The 15,726-nt window shown below is 45.7% G+C and overlaps 1 protein-coding gene across 5 annotated transcripts in view; it reads right to left on the reverse strand.

The window, feature by feature from the left end:
* Nucleotides 1–15,726, reverse strand: part of ATG7 (autophagy related 7) — a 2,414,869-nt gene that overhangs the window by 1,124,825 nt on the left and 1,274,318 nt on the right. For all 5 annotated transcript variants that reach the window (XM_069643921.1, XM_069643925.1, XM_069643922.1 and 2 more), the window contains one exon: nucleotides 5,747–5,938. In XM_069643921.1, the coding sequence (XP_069500022.1) occupies nucleotides 5,747–5,938 (192 nt within the window). The remainder of the gene's footprint in view (nucleotides 1–5,746; nucleotides 5,939–15,726) is intronic.

A 15,726-nucleotide genomic window follows, 5' to 3' on the forward strand; every position in this document is an offset into this window, starting at 1 on the left:
ATTCTTTGTCTCTTGTTAAGCTTAGTATAATAGGTTCCGTAATGATTTTCAGTTTCTTGATCCTTTCTCCTGTCTCTGCTACGAATTAGATGTGTCCTGTGATGGGGTTCACCCTCCTTAATATCGGGCCCATCACTGGGAGGAGTAGCCTGGTTCCTTGAATAACTCCTTTTAATATCCTTTTTATTCACTGGGACGAGTAGGCTGAGTCCCGGAGTGATTCTCACTCTTCTTAATGTTTGGCCATTCACTGGGATGAGTAGACTGTGTCCCTGATTGATTCTCACTCTTCTTTATAGTTTGCCATTTACTCGGACGAGTAGGCTGATAGTGTTCCTTATCCCTGTGCCCCCTCCCCGGTCTCCCACCGTCCCCATTACCTTGGTTCCTACAGGTTGGTGCCACCGGGCCTGCATACAGGATATGGACTTCTCTCTGAGTCAGAATGGCTTCGGCTTTCCCTTCGACCTATTCTCATTCTTGTCTGTGTCTCAGCAGGGCCACCGTTACAGCAGTTTCAACGCTGTTGACAGAATGAACAGGCCACCTCTCACGGGTCACGCGGCCACTCATGGTTGGCTCTTACTCTTGGGGTTTTCTTCCCCTGTCCTCTTCAGTCTTCTGTTTTTTCGCTGCCTCTTGAAAACGCCAGCTGGCTGCTTCCTCACGACGGAGGATCTTCCTACTCTCACTTTAGAAACCAAAATGATGTCTATGTTCACACCTGACATAGCCCCCGTACCATGAGGGGAGGCTTTACCAGGTTGTGCAACCACACTAATTTTGCTTTGCTTACTTTTCTACACTAATCTACTAGTTTGACACTTTCAGCCCTGCGCTGTGTTTTTCCTCTAACCTACCCGAACCTAGTGGACTGACTCTTTCAGCCCTGCACTGTATCTGGCTTCTAACCTACCTGAACTTACTGTTTTAACACTACCAGCCCTACTGCTATCCTTCCTCCCCTTTTACAACTGCAGTAGCCCCTCGCAACGTGAGGTACGGCTCTCCAGTCTATGTACCTTCCTTTCCTTTCTTTCTAACCTGTATAACTGTCTTGCACTTCATGATGTGTCTCCTCACACTTTCTGTAACTAGCGCCATGATAGCTGAGGGTTTGGGCACTGCTAGAAACGCAAATGCAATAAATACAAATAAAATAAATACATTTCTCTCTGAATGACTTCTCTAGGTTAGTATTCATACTTAGAGGTTTATTTTATTTTCTCCCCTCCGAAGGCTTACACAGAGACCTTAACTGCCAGGCGACCTCTGCATTAGCTTGTGCCACCTGAATGTCGATATCATATATCAGTTTACATTGTTGTAACATGGCTTGTTGTAGAAATGGGGGCAAGGTGTTAGTAAATGGTTCCATGGCTAAGGCCTCTAATACCTCTGGAAAAGATTTCTTTCCTAGCCACTGGGAGAGTGTGTTTTGGACTCAGGCTCCTAGTTTTAACGGGGTCTCAATAGGGTATATATGGATTTCACAAAATATTTGTTGGTAAACATTTTCCGTTTGTACAACTCTCTCTAGAAGGGATTGTTTTATCTCAGCAAAAGGTGTAACTCCTTGGGGAAGGCCAGTCTGATATGAACCCTATAATTCTCCTTTAGGATTATGGCAAAATAGCAGGTTTTAAGTCCTTCCACCCAGCTAAATTGATTAGCGAGTATTTCGAAATTTAAAAAAACTCTTCACCCTCCTTATAGGATTGTAATATGCCATGTGGTAGCTTGGGATGTAGTTGAATAGTTCTTAACCATTCTAATGCTTCTTGGAATCTCTGTTCTTCCTCAATCTGGTGATCCACTAGTCATTCTAACATGGTTTCAATGGTATTCATTTCAAGATCTGTTATGTTGACAAGCCTCTCTGTTACAAACTGGATGAGTCCCATGATGGGGTTCACCCTCATAATTGGGCCCTTCACTACGACGAGCAGCATGGTCGCTTGAAAATTCTCCCTCCTTTTAATATCGAGTAGGCTGAGTGCCGGAGTGATTCTCACTCTTCTTAATGTTTGGCCATTCAATGGGACAAGCAGACTGTGTGGGATGAGTAGGCTGGTACTACTCTTTATCCCTGTGTTCCCTCCCGGGTCTCGCGCCGTCCCTGGGAGTCGGGATGGCTTTGGCTTTCCCTCCAACTCGTTCTCTTTCTTGTCCACAGCTCCGCTGGGCCAGCATTACAGCAGTCTCAGCGCTGTTGACAGTCTGAACAGTCCATCTCTCACGGGTCATGCCATCACTAACGACTGGCTTTTTCTCTTGGGCTTTTCTTTCCCTGCCCTCTTTGGTCTTGTGCTCTTTTGGTGCCTCTTGCACATGCCAGCTCGTTGTTTCCTCCTGACGGAAGATCTCTCGGTCTTCCTCAGCTTCCACAACACCGCTGACGTGAAACCCAGGAGTTTCAAATCTCCTCGACAGTAGATATTCTTCCCCCCATAAGGGCAATATAGCGCAGCAGGCTCACCTCCCTAGCCTAACAAGGAAAGGCTGCCCTCTGGTGAGAAGTGAATGAATCCCACGATACATCACACAATGCTGCATCAATGTGGTATGTTTGTCAGCAGCTTGCTGACATTAGTAAGAGTTGATTGTGTGAGTAGTTTAGGGTGGCGAGAGTAGTTACAGTGGGAATTAAATATTTGGCTGAACAGTCTGCTTATTAGGACACTTGTCATTCTGGTTTCATTTGAAAGGGTGTAGGAAGATCAATGCAAATAAGTTTTATCTCCCCGCATAAAGCCTGTCCCCAAGTGTAATAGTTGGTATGATTCCGACCTAGCCTCGCTTAAACGCAAGTGAAAAGTTGCTGAATAAAAATGGCTAGCTTCTAGCACATACTCTGACAAACTGGCCTGGTGCCTGCTACAAAGGCAATACAGACTCAATTTGCTCCAGGAAACGGGCCCACATCCAAGCCTTCATCTCTGGGGCCACAAACAACATTGCTGAACATTTTAAAATCTTCAAGGAACTTGCCAATCCTACTCCGGTCTCTACTTCCCCTCTTCCTTTCTAGGCCCTCTGCACAGCCGTGGCCACCCACTTCACTACCAAAACTCAGGATATCCTGTCCTCGCTTTCTTCTACCCCACCCACTCCCTCCCTCCATGTACCCTGGCCTCAATTGGCCCCTCTCTCTACTTCCTCCTTTCTCTCCTTCCTCCTTTCACTGCTCCTTCACACCCATTGCACCGGATGAGGTCACCAAGACAGTCTGCGCTATGAAAGTCTCGTCCAAACAGGTTCTCACCCGTTCCTCTAGCACTATCAAGGACAACATTGCCTCTCTCGCTCCCTCCTTGGCTGAGTTCTGTAACCATTCTTTATCCACTGGCTCCTTTCCATCACCCCTCATGTACTCCCTTGTGAACTCACTCCTAAAAAAGCCATCTGCAGACCCTACCTGCCTGGCTAATTACCACCCTATCTCCACTACCCCTTTCTTTGGCAAACTCTTGGAAAAGCTGTCCATCTTCCAACTAATTCATTAAACTGAATCTGTTGGCTGCCTTCACAACCACCAGTGTGACTTCATAGCAGCCAGAGGCACAGAAACTGCTCTCCTGAACACCCATGATGACCTGCTCTCAAACCTTCATTTCAACTCTCCCTCTGTTCTTATCCTCCTCAATCTTTCTTCCGCCGTAAAAACACAGTCAATCATTCCACCCTCATAAAATCAGCTTTGTGATACCCTAGACAACACTGTCCGAGCACTTGATTTGCGTCCTCCTCCCTTTCGACTAGGCCCTCTCAAGTTCAACTGGGCACGTTCCTCTCCTATATCTCACTCTCCACCTGCAGCGTCCCTCAGGGTGCTATCCTCTCGCTGTGGCTCTTCAACATTTACCTTGCCCCTCTTGCCCACCTTATTTCCACCTTCTTTCCACATTTTCAATGCCACGCTAACGACACTCGGCTCTCCTTTAAGCCTGCCTCCCTCTTCCTCCTCTCCTTCCACTCTCATACCCGACTGACTGCTATTCAGGCATGGTGTGCTTCTAATGCTCTCTGCCTTGATGCCAATAGGACCGAGATCCTTCTCAATGGGAATCCTGCTGTCTTATTCCCCCCTACTCTCTGGCTGCCCTCCTTAAACCCCCCCTCTTACCCTCTTGTGAGGCAAAAAATGTGGGTGTCATCTTTGACTCCTCTCTCTCCTCTCCACACATCACCAACCTTGTCAAGAAATCTGACTTTCAGCTTCACCTCCTCAGAGGCTTTCTTCCTTTCCTCACCTTGTCCCAGAAACTCAATATATCCAGAGTTCTTCTTCTCTCTAGGCTTGACAACTGCAACAGCCTCTTCCTTAATCTGCGTCTTTCAGCCCTCAGCCCACTTAAACTAATCCATAATAGGACTGCAAGACTTTTCCTTGGCCCCAAGCCCAGGGATCACATCTCTCCAGCCCTACAATCTATCCACTGACTCCCTGTGGCTACAAGGATCAGATTCAAGACCCTCTGCATCACCCACAAGGCTTTCCGGGGCCCCGGGACGACACTGCATCCAACTCGCACTCCCTAAATACCTCCCTGCTATAAGTCTTCGGTCTTCTAGCTCCAACTCTCTGCAAGTCAGATGCTTCTCTAAGCAGAGAATGTGAGGGGGGGGGGGGGAGTAGATCTCTTTCCTCGGGAGGAGCCTCCCTCTGGAATGCCCTTAACTGCCCCTCTCCGTCTTGAGTCGGATCTCCTTAAATTCTGGAAGCTGCTCAAGACCTTACTGTTCCCCTCCTCATTTGCACTCCCCCACCCATGCTCATTACACATGCATCTATGTCTGGTGACCTGTATCCCTCATGAGGCAGGCCCTCCACTGACCAGTCTCCCCTTACCCCTTCCATCACTTGCCCTTGGGCTCCCATCCATGACTAGCCTGTGTCTGGTCCACCTCCCCCTTCGCACTTTAACCCCTATCCCCTTGCCTGAGCCCTTGCCCTCCTGGGCCTCCCTTAGCACTTGTCCAGCCTCCTTCCCCCCTGCCACTTTGCCCTTCTCCCCTCCCCCTGTACTTCCTGGACTGCACTTGCACGATCTGAATGTCAAAAGGCCTAGTAGGAACGTTATTGTTATTTCTGCTCTGTACTACCCCCCTCTCCCACGTGCCTTGTGTCGCCAGGAATCCCTTGTAGGTGCCATACAAATGCTCAATAACTAAATAAATAAATAAAATCTCTCGCATTTCATATAATTGTGAAAAAAATTCTGTCTGTTCAGGTGAAGTTACCGAGCGCGGGCAGTCTGTTCGTCGCGGTTTTTTAGTTGCTTAAGTTCGCTCCAGCTTTTACCGGTCTCATAGAAATATTTAGTTGTTGCTGGTGAAAGTTCTTGCCAAGTAAGGGCTACAATATAATCCCATCTCCAACATGCAGGAGAAAGCTGACACCAGACATTAATTCATGAGACATGTCTATCTGCAATACCCACAATATTTAATAGCGACATCATGTGAGATCTTCACACAACAAATATATAAATGAAGTACTCCGTATAGTTCTCCTTATTCCCTTCATTGAAGAAAACTAATCTTTGCAAAACACTATGCATATTGTACTTCAATCGAAAATAAGAGAAAAGCACATTGGCAATTTAGTCAATCCTGAGCTATTTCAGAAAATTACACATTGGTTGAAATATTAATTGTTCAAATGCATAAAATAATAATCCGAAATTGTGCGTTTGCTTTAAAAGATGAGATTTGCATAAGTAAAGAGAACATTGCAACTTACATCTCCAGGCGCCACCACATCATTACAAAAGTAGCAGCCAAGTTTATAACCCGGAATGTTGGAGAACAGGGATGAGCTCAAGGGATCGGAAGCGGTGGGAGCGTGACTCTGACCAGACTCCTGTTTCAGTTTCTTCAGTCCATGTCTCATTACCACAAATGTGTCAAATCCCAGGGCAGCATTGATAACGAGCTATGAATTTAAACAAAAACTGACCATTAGTGAAATGGGAGTATAACAGAAAATGATACTGACTTTAAAATATGTTTTAGTTCATAAGGCATAATTAAAACAGCAGCAACTAAAGAAGCGACTACAACTCTTCAAAAGCTTGCCAGTTTTTCTATTATAAATGAAAACTGCAGTTATTCTTCATACTCACTTAATTGTGAAATTTGTTTGCCAAGTGTTGGATGAGTAAATATGTATCGTGAATGCGTAAAATGTGTTTGTTGCTTGCACCAACTGGAAGATTTTTAAACGCAAACTAAAGATACAGTAGACACACTAAGACCTTTTTTCTATCAAGATGCACGTCTGTCATTTGTAAATGCTGTGAATATGAACCATCGGAAGAGCAATAGAAGCAGATACACGTTATACATTTTGCAAATGCTGCTCTGCAGTGAGCAGTATAGAGCTCATGTTGGTTGGGGACGTAATGGAAGGCATTAAAGCCTACGTCAAGCCTTTTACGCCATCCATTAACGTCACAGTCTATTTATAATCATTTGTATGGTGGCCAGAAGAGGGGGGGGAATGCAACTTACGTTTCCACCACCTTCCTTTCTCTCCACCTTGCAATACTCCAGCATTTGCGCTGGCTGGGATTTCCAGCCAGTGCAAATGCCGGTAATCCCTATGGGTTCCGTCAGCTTTCTGTGCCAGGATAAAGCAGGCGGACCCCATACAGATCCATTGTACACACTGCCTGCCATGCTTGAATGGCAGCCAGCTTGAACAATTACAATTAAACACTGCCTGACATGCTCATTGCAATTTTGAACGCTGCTTGCCATGCACGCATGGTAAGCAGCATCCAGCATTCACAATTAAAAGTAAACGTTACCTGGCATGCTAGCATGGCATGCAGCGTTAACTCATTTGCACAGCAGAGTGCAAATGTTCAGAGAAAAATGCCCTGTACAATTGTACTCTGTTGGGCAAATGACGAACATTTTGGCGGTGAGATCTGGCTACACCCGAGTGCAGGGGTGGACTGGGAATCAAAAGAGGCCCTGGAAATAATTTTCAAAGTGGGCCCATATTACACATTTTCAGCAAGCCCAACCCTTTTCCTATGGGAGAATTCGAAATTGCCACACAAAAGAGGCCCAGGGTGCAGAGGCCAACGGGAAATCTCCAGAGTTCCCTATAGGCCAGTCCAGCCCTGTACTGTGCAACTCCATGCTGAGATTTTATTTGTCACCCGTTTTGGGTAACTGCCTGGCTCTCTGCCCCGTATAAAGTAAAGTTGGCCTAGGAAGGCCCAGAAAATTATTTGTGGTCAATGACAGTTTTTATTTTTATACTTATTAGCTGGCATAGGTGTTCGTAGCAGTTCTGAGCTTCATACCTTACTCAAAAACCCTTGTCCGCCCCTGACATGTGAGTTACTAATATCCTTACTGGTGTGATACTTGTGGGGCTTCAAGCATTTGTCTTTAGTTCATTCAAAATTGTATCGTATCATGCACAATAGATCGTATAATTAACAGTTTGCCTTGTAAGGTTGTTTATAGAATTTGCGGTATAAGCGGTTGGATTTAAACACCTGCAACATTAGCTAGCAGCGGGCGTTCGTGCAAGTTCTGCGGTTTATACCACATTAACTATTATTTGCCCTTGCCATGCATATGCCTACCGTCCCCAGTGATGTGGGACTCTCAGATCTGCAATTGTCCTTTGCATTCGACATTACATTCCAACTATGCACGAGATGTCATTAGGACAAAACATGTTTGCAAACGCGGTTTGTTAGCACAACCTTGTGTTTTAAAAGAAAGAACCCCGCGTTTGTTTACCTAGCAAATACATAAACTCTGCATGATATGTCTTTGTGTTGCCAAAAATGGGCTAAACATATTCCCAAATGCAGTGTGTTTTAAGGATGAAAAAGCTCGGGGTGGCCCTGCTGGGATTCGAACCTGGATCGGCAGGCTCCGCACAGACGACAAACGCAAGTACTCTACTTGCTGTGCTATCCCATTAGCCCTGCCATTTAATGGCTTGTTAACTTTATTTGGCCTACCTGCCCGCATCGTGATATCACTGTGGCTTTGAATGACACTTGAGGCTCTGATGTGGTGCCTTCTTTCCCCATTTCCTTGACGCGGTATGCTGTGACCCATTTACTTATACTTATAAACACAAATGTCAAAGCGGGCTATCTATGTAGCCTTAACAACAGAGGGACTTATGCGGTACTTAGGTTCTCTTACGGAGTGTGCTGTAACCTTTCTCCCTTTGGGCTGTGCATGCCCAGCACCGTGGCAGAAACTTACTTGAATGTAGCAAATCGCTGCGGCGCCAGGTTTCTTCCTCCGAGCGCTGGACTCTCCGGGGGCCTTCACACGTCCTCCCGCCAGCACATGCGCTCGTATGTCCTGTGAACCTCGGGTGGCAACGAAAACCCAAGCTTGTCCATGTCGAGATTCGAACCTACGTCTGCAGGCCCTGTACAGATGTCAAAACGGGGCGGCTGTAGCCACTGTGCTACCTATGGCACCTTACAAAATCGAGGGATTTACACTTTGCTTCCCACCTTATGTTCTTCATAAAAGGATGTTCGTAGTGACTCTCAGTAATGAGTCAGAACACTGCTCAACTGTGCGAGCGAAACTGGCTCATGCAGTACTGTACCCCTCTGCCGTGCACTATGCTGGTATCGCTATGGGGCCTTGGAAACATTAGCCCCGCTTCATAATAAATTGTAATCCCTGACGCGTCAATATCAGTTTGCGCTGAGGCTGCTTCGTGGTTGTATGTGTATTTCAACTGAGTCAGTTTCATTGCCGGAAGCCCTTCTCTTGCAGAGCTTCGGGCTGTGCATGCCCGGCGCCGCGGCAGACACACAGTTGAAAAGCATGTAGCGAGTTGCTGCGGCGCCGGGTTTTTTCCTTAGAGTGCTGGACTCCCTGGGGGCCTTCACACCTCCTCCGGCCAGGCACGAAGCGGAGGGGGGCTGCAGTCCGCTCCCTAAGTCCTCAGCCGCTCGTTTCATACCGAGTTCCAGCCGTGACGCCCCGTACCAGGCGAACACTTTCCATGCCCAGCCCTGCTGAGAAGGAAAAAAATATGAAGCGCCTGCATCGGTTTGTGTTGGCAGCCGGCATTGCAGGCAGCCAATTCCGAGCAAACCACCCAGGCAGATGTGGCGCTCACGCAATGTGTGTCCTTCCGCTCCAAAGAGGCCCTACGGCCAGAGGCCCACCGGGGGATGTCCCGGTGTCCCGGTGGGGCAGTCCAGCCCTGCCCGAGTGCAAATGTACCAGGTCCCTGCTGTCAAATTACGTTTTGGATAATCATGCGCTCCTATGTGATTAAAGGCTTCTCTTGCTGTTGTTACAAAAAGCAAACGTTATTTTCCATGTCAAACGCTATATGACGAACCACGATCCCGGCCAAAGGTCTAAAAGATCAATAGCATATGGAGATTGCAACAATGAAGAAAAGTTAATGGATACAGGCTGCTAATCCAGTCAAAACGATTAGAATAAGGCCTAAACCAGTGCATATAAACTGAATTCTGATCGGCACTAATTCTGATAATGTACTAATATAATGTAAGAGTGGAAAAGCAAATTGAAGAAGGGATCCAATTCAAAGGCATCTGCTCATTGCTCCGGGAGATCGGCTATGCTGCATTTGTACAGTGCTTAACTGACATTTGCGTGGCCTCAAATCGCTTAGACTAAGGGTTTGTCACTACAAGATGTTGGTCTGGCAATGCATTACATAATCAAGCAGTACACTGATAGTATAGTCAATCAAATACGTGACTAATCCATCTTCCAAGAAATGGGGTGGGGACTCTCTGGCCCAGGAAAGCCAGCCTACCAGGATCTTTCCGTCAGAGTTGTGAGCTACCTGGAGGCGTTAGGGGGAGGGAGTCTCAAAGTCCAACTCCTACTCCTACTCCATGCATCTTCCCTGAGCAACTTAGCCTCTGTAGAGATGGACTATAGTGAGGTATATTTGCCCTGTTGAGAATTACCTATGCCCCAGGTATCTGTGCGATCAGAGGAAAGATGCACAAATCATAGTAACAATTATACATGGGTAGATTTCCCCAACACCAAGGCAGGACAGGAGAATGCAGGTTGTGGTCAGTCCTCCCTGCATATCAGTGGAAACCTTTGTGTAAACCTAAAGCCAGAGATCAGGATGTGAAGAGAAGAAAACCCTATGGAGAAGTGCAACAGGGTCCCATAACTGAAAAGGCAGAACACATTCCCACCCTGAGAACATGTAGAGAATAATGTGCTATGGGCCACAAAAATATTTTGAGATCCTGTCTGTCAACAAGGTACCCCACAAACACTCACAAGCAACTGGGGCTGCTGAGAAGTTGTGAGCAGCTAGAGCAAAGCCAAGAAAGGAAGCAAGGATTTACACCTTGTGAGAAACCTGAGGGTGTTCTCCCAGGTAGATCCCGGGAGTGTCTTATTCAGGTGGCCAGGGAAAACCTGGCCCTCTTTTATCCTAACCCCAAAGATGGCAGAGCGGGAAAAGACCACCTGGGTAGGGGAATACAGGGTGGTGCCTGGGGAAATAACTCAGGAGAGACAGAGTACTATACTGAGGAAGGTGGTGAGGAGGGTGAAGTCCCTAAAGATGTTCTAGGCTACTCCAGTTCTATCCCCCCTCCTCCAAATGAATCGCCTTTTTCCAAGACCAACAACCCATCCGTCTTCCATAAATTTTGTAATAGCCCAAACTCCAGTACAGTGGGAAACTACATCTCCCTGTCTTTCTGTTACATACCCGAAGACTCCAAGTCACTCTCCTTCCCATCCATCTGATCATTATCTTGCATACTTCCAACCGGCTCAGATAAAACTCTACCGTTCCCACAATCCCCCTTGTTTGGTCCATGGTAAAAATCCTGGTCACTCGTGTTTGATTCAATCTACTATGACCGAAGACTACAATTCCCACAATCCCCTATGTTCCGTTCCCCATCTCGGTCATTCTCGTCCATTCTACACACCCTCCCCATCATATCCCGTAGGACAATCCAACACTCCAACCCCTCACTTTTCAGACATGAACATTGTGTTGCCCCATGAAATACAGAGAACTAATCCCAGAGCCGTGTATCTAACATGTCCCAATCTCAGCATCAGGCAAAGTCAGACAATTGACCTGAATCACACACACCTGACAGCCCTTTATTTTCCCTGCAGGGATAAAAGTTTGAGGTCGAGAGCACAAGAAGAGCACGGCAGACAGCACAACGAGACGGCTTATCAGGCGCAGCAGTTCAAGAGGAGGAGAAAGGCAGTAGGAATCGAGAGGGTGGCGAGGAGTGAAGTGATCTTGCCCTTTTCATCCGAGGCCGGCGTATCGTTCAAGGACGATAGCCTAAGACCACAAACAATAGCACAAGTGTCTCGCAGCAGATGTCAACGATACACGTGGCAAGCCTACGCCGATAATCAGGAGCGAGGGAAGCTCCCTCGATCTTGGTACCAGCCTTGACTCCAGAGAAGCCGAAAGCCAAGTGGTTCATCAGAGACAGTGATGCGAGGGGAGAACCGATAAGAACAGGGCTGTGTTAATTGAGAATCGCAAAGTGGCAAGTTTGAACTAAGTTCAATGAACTGTGAAAAGTGTTAGGGGGAGACCAGCTGCAGAGGGAAACCAGCACCATGTGGGTGGTGTCTCAAGAGACTCTGGTCGATCCTCATCTGAGCGAAACTACAAGTACCAGAAGACCGTAGGAGAGCTGCCAAAAGAGGCCAAAGTGGTCATACGGGAGGTCTAGTAAAATCCTTGTACAATCGAAAGACTTTGATCTACAAACTGTGTGAAAGAAAGGGAAGTGAATGCCTTATTGAAAGAAAGCACGCAAGGGAAGGGAATCCCACATTGAGAGAAAGTATGGGAAGTGAATTCCGCAACACTTGAAAGTAAAGTGAATGTGAAGTTGGCAAGAGTGAACCCGACCGAGAGATGCCAGTGAAGAGGGGCAAAGTCTAGTCCTGAGAAACAGTGTGTTGACAGACGTGAACCTGGCCGAGGGATGTACACTATGAACTGTTTGAAAAGATATTGAGAAACTAAGGGAAGAGAAATCCTGCTGAAGAGAAGAGGGGGGTCGAGCCCGACCGAGGGAGATCCAGGGGTGAAGCCATCACCCAAGTACCGAAAGAGTTGAGAGGGATCTGATTCCGACGAGGGAAATCCACGGGTGAAGCTATGACCCAAAGTTGATTGATAAAGGAACTGTTATATAATTTGTGGAATACAAAGAGAAGGGTCAGCGCCCAGAAGAGGGGGACCCAAGGCTGAGATCCTCACCCTAAAGTGAAAGCAGAAAACCAACTTTCATTCGTTTGAACTTTATTTTGTGAACCTGACAGGTCCTCAAAAGTGAGAGAAACATAGCTATCCAGGGTCCTGATATCAGGGAGGAACTTTCTAGGGATTTACGCCCAGAAGGGGGAAATCCCGGGGTGAAAGCCGCCACCCAAAGCCCGTGGAAAATATACTGTGTGTTTGTTTTATTATTTGAACACATCAGGTCCTTGATGGCAAGAGACTTTCAAAGGAAACAAGACTTGCCCATCGACGAACCAGAGAGCTGCCATTGGAACTGTCGCATTGTGCTGGAGGATCCCCAGACTGTACTGTACTCCAAGATCCTATCTTAGCATGTGCTCAAAACGTGGGAGACCCAGGCTACTGCATCCTGACATATTATTTGAGAACACTTCTTTCTTTTCTTGAGAACTATCCCACATCCCTTTTTTCTATTAGTTGTAAGGTTTGGCAATAGGTTTCTTAGTATAGGCCCTTTTATTTGACACAACGCCACTAAAACTGCCTTATATTTTCGTCTGATGGTTGACGCTTGTTCCCATATTCGATTTAGGTTTAGATTAGGCATTTTTCTAACCTGCAAACAGCATTCATTGTTCAATAAACACCCCTGAACTGTGATCACTTGTGTCTGTCTTACTTGTTGCCACCATATGTTCCCCACAACCTACATCATATATGGCAGCCATGGCTTAAGAAGCTTCAGGATGTCATAACTCCAACAACTGGTACAAAGAAAAACATATTTACGTCTCTGTAATGTTCTTTCTGATGAATCCGTCCTTCCTTCAACAGATCCCTCATTCCAGCACCAGCTGTCCTCAATCTTTTTCAGTTACCAGGGGGCACTCGATGTCGGCTTTCGCTTGACCCTGTTAGGTGGGCATTATACCACACAAGATGTCTGGGGCAGTGTATATTTTATTCGCAGTGCATCATCACCTCAGTTCTGCATTTTCCCTTAGCACTAAGCACCTGAGGAACTGCAGTTTAGTAAGAGGGAAAACCCTATCTGTTGTGAAGGGTATATTTAGAGGGTGATGCATAATCTGTGGAAGGAAAAAGTAATCAATCAGAGCACACATTACTGATGGGTAAGGAATTTATTCTTCAATGGATTCCTTCCTCCTAAGATTCCTCATCTTGGATAGGCTCCAAAACAATACATAATTATTGGTAGAGGGAGGAAAACGAGAAACCACCACCTGAGCCAGAAAACACTGGAGCACTTCACCACCAAGGCCTCATAAGCAATTCAGGAAACAAGATGACATGTTTGGTAATGGAACTGTTTAATCACAAAAATATTCTTCTCTGTCCCTATCCATCTGTGCTCTAGCTGAAAGAAAGAAATAGGTTAGTAGAGGTGAAGTGATATTGACAACAAGGAAAAATGATTATCACCCAATTGTGGTAATCTTGTTGTCTATTTTAAATGTTTCTAGTACGTGATAAGATGCATTGAACAAAATATAGAGCGAAACAAGGATAGAAATGTAACGTATTGTAAAATAAAGTTTGTAATAAACTAAAATAAACACAAAAAAAAAAAATATATATATATATATATTACAATACCGTGGCCGTGTAGTTATGGTTAAGTTGCTAATCCCATAGGAAGAGCACTAAACTTTGCAAAAAATGTATATGGCCCACTCTGAATTTTTTTGCAAAGTTTGGTGAGGTTTGGTCCGGGGGATGGGGGAATTATAGGGGGAGTCCCAACATTTTTTTTTTCCCATAGGCTGAATGGGGGAAAACTTTGCGCACGGCTACAGATAAAACCGCTGGATGGATTTCACCAAATTTACGGCAGGAGCAGCGGTTTGGTCCCGAAAGCGTGCGTTAGCAAATTTGGTGAAAATCCGTACCGTACTTTTTTTTAAACAATCAAAAAGTAGGTCTCAAAAATTTGTGATATCTATGTCCGCTCCGCGGTCACACTTGCCTGTTCGCTCCGCGGACAAGATAGCGATAGGCTAATCGGGTGTGTCATTTCCGTGGACATGTGAAGCGTTTGCTCATTGAATGGTGAAGAGCGTGAAGTCCATCAGATTGTTTGCGATGCATCCGCCATCTTTGATCCGTGTTTTGATGTCCGGGGGTATCGCTGCAAAAACATATAAAAAAAAGAACATTGCACTTTTTAAACTTATCAAATACTGTCTCGGAAGGTGAGGGTTGATGAGGCTGGGATGGGATGTGGCAGCAAGAAGTAAAAAAGTGGTGTTTTTTTGTCACAAAAGTTATACCGTACATTTGGAGGTGTTCCTCAATAGAATGTGCATAAAGTACAGGTGAAGGACTAATGTGTCTGTGTTACAATGTATTTAAAATAATATTGGAGTCAGACTGGCGCCCCTTAGAGTTTGGCATTTGAGGCAGCCACCTGCAGTGTTTGATGGAAACAGCGGCTCTGCACGTGTATGCGAGTACCAGTTCTCATGAATGTGTTGAGCCATGTTGTTGCAAAGTGAGAATGTATTTGGATTCTGAGTGAAGGTCACCAGCTTGATTTTTTGGTTGCGAGCTAAGGCAGCCTACGCATGGGACTGAAACTATAAGGGTCAATTGTTTTTCGACCTTGAGGGAAAGGGAATATTCAGTAAGAATGGAGGGATAGGAGGTTTGGAATAATGAACATTTGATAAGGTTATGCATTTCAAAAGTGTGTAAGGAACATGTAAAATCAGTTCATGACGATTCTTTTGTGCGAGAGCATTGAGCTTTGCAGTCTGAGTTACAGAAAGAGAATGGAGATGGTGAATATCATGCAAGTTTCCTTTTGACGACTGTACACCGGAACAAGCTTTAATTTATTATTATCTGAACATTCATTTTGGCAATGTAACTGTAGTACTATTTTTCTGTGTGGTTGTATTTTTTTGTGGTTATGGGGAGTGAAGAATCTATGTAGACTATCACTAGATTCACCCAGGTTCAACGCTAATATTTTTTAAAATGTCATGTATGACCATATCGATTTGTGTATCAGTTTCCACGTTCTTTTTGTCTTTTTTGAGATTGTTTGCTGTGTGTGCTAATCGTTAGTTTAAACTGTATGCCGAATTAAGAAATCAATAGATGTATTGTAATAAAGGTTGGGTATTGATACATATTTTCTGTTATGTTTTCAAATAGCTACATGCTGCCTTACTGCGATTGCCATGGATTCCAGATGCCAACTGATGGATTTTTCATTCGCCAGGTGCACGTAGTAGTCAACGGCTGGATCACAGTGACTGTTTTGTGGGACGATAGCCCAGGGCCCATGTGTCCGTACGCTGCAGTAGCGATTAGGAGTAACATAACATCTTTTATGGTGGTCTAGGCCCAAGTTCATGCCGACGCCCTGGAATTCACTGTGGGAGGCAAGGGGTTCCTTTATCGAAAACGAACACTTTGTGTATGGGAAAAGAACGTCGTGTGTCTCA

This window comes from Ambystoma mexicanum, chromosome 2p, assembly GCF_040938575.1.
Source record: "Ambystoma mexicanum isolate Mex_15411 chromosome 2p, UKY_AmexF1_1, whole genome shotgun sequence".
In the NCBI taxonomy this organism is placed as follows: domain Eukaryota; kingdom Metazoa; phylum Chordata; class Amphibia; order Caudata; family Ambystomatidae; genus Ambystoma; species Ambystoma mexicanum.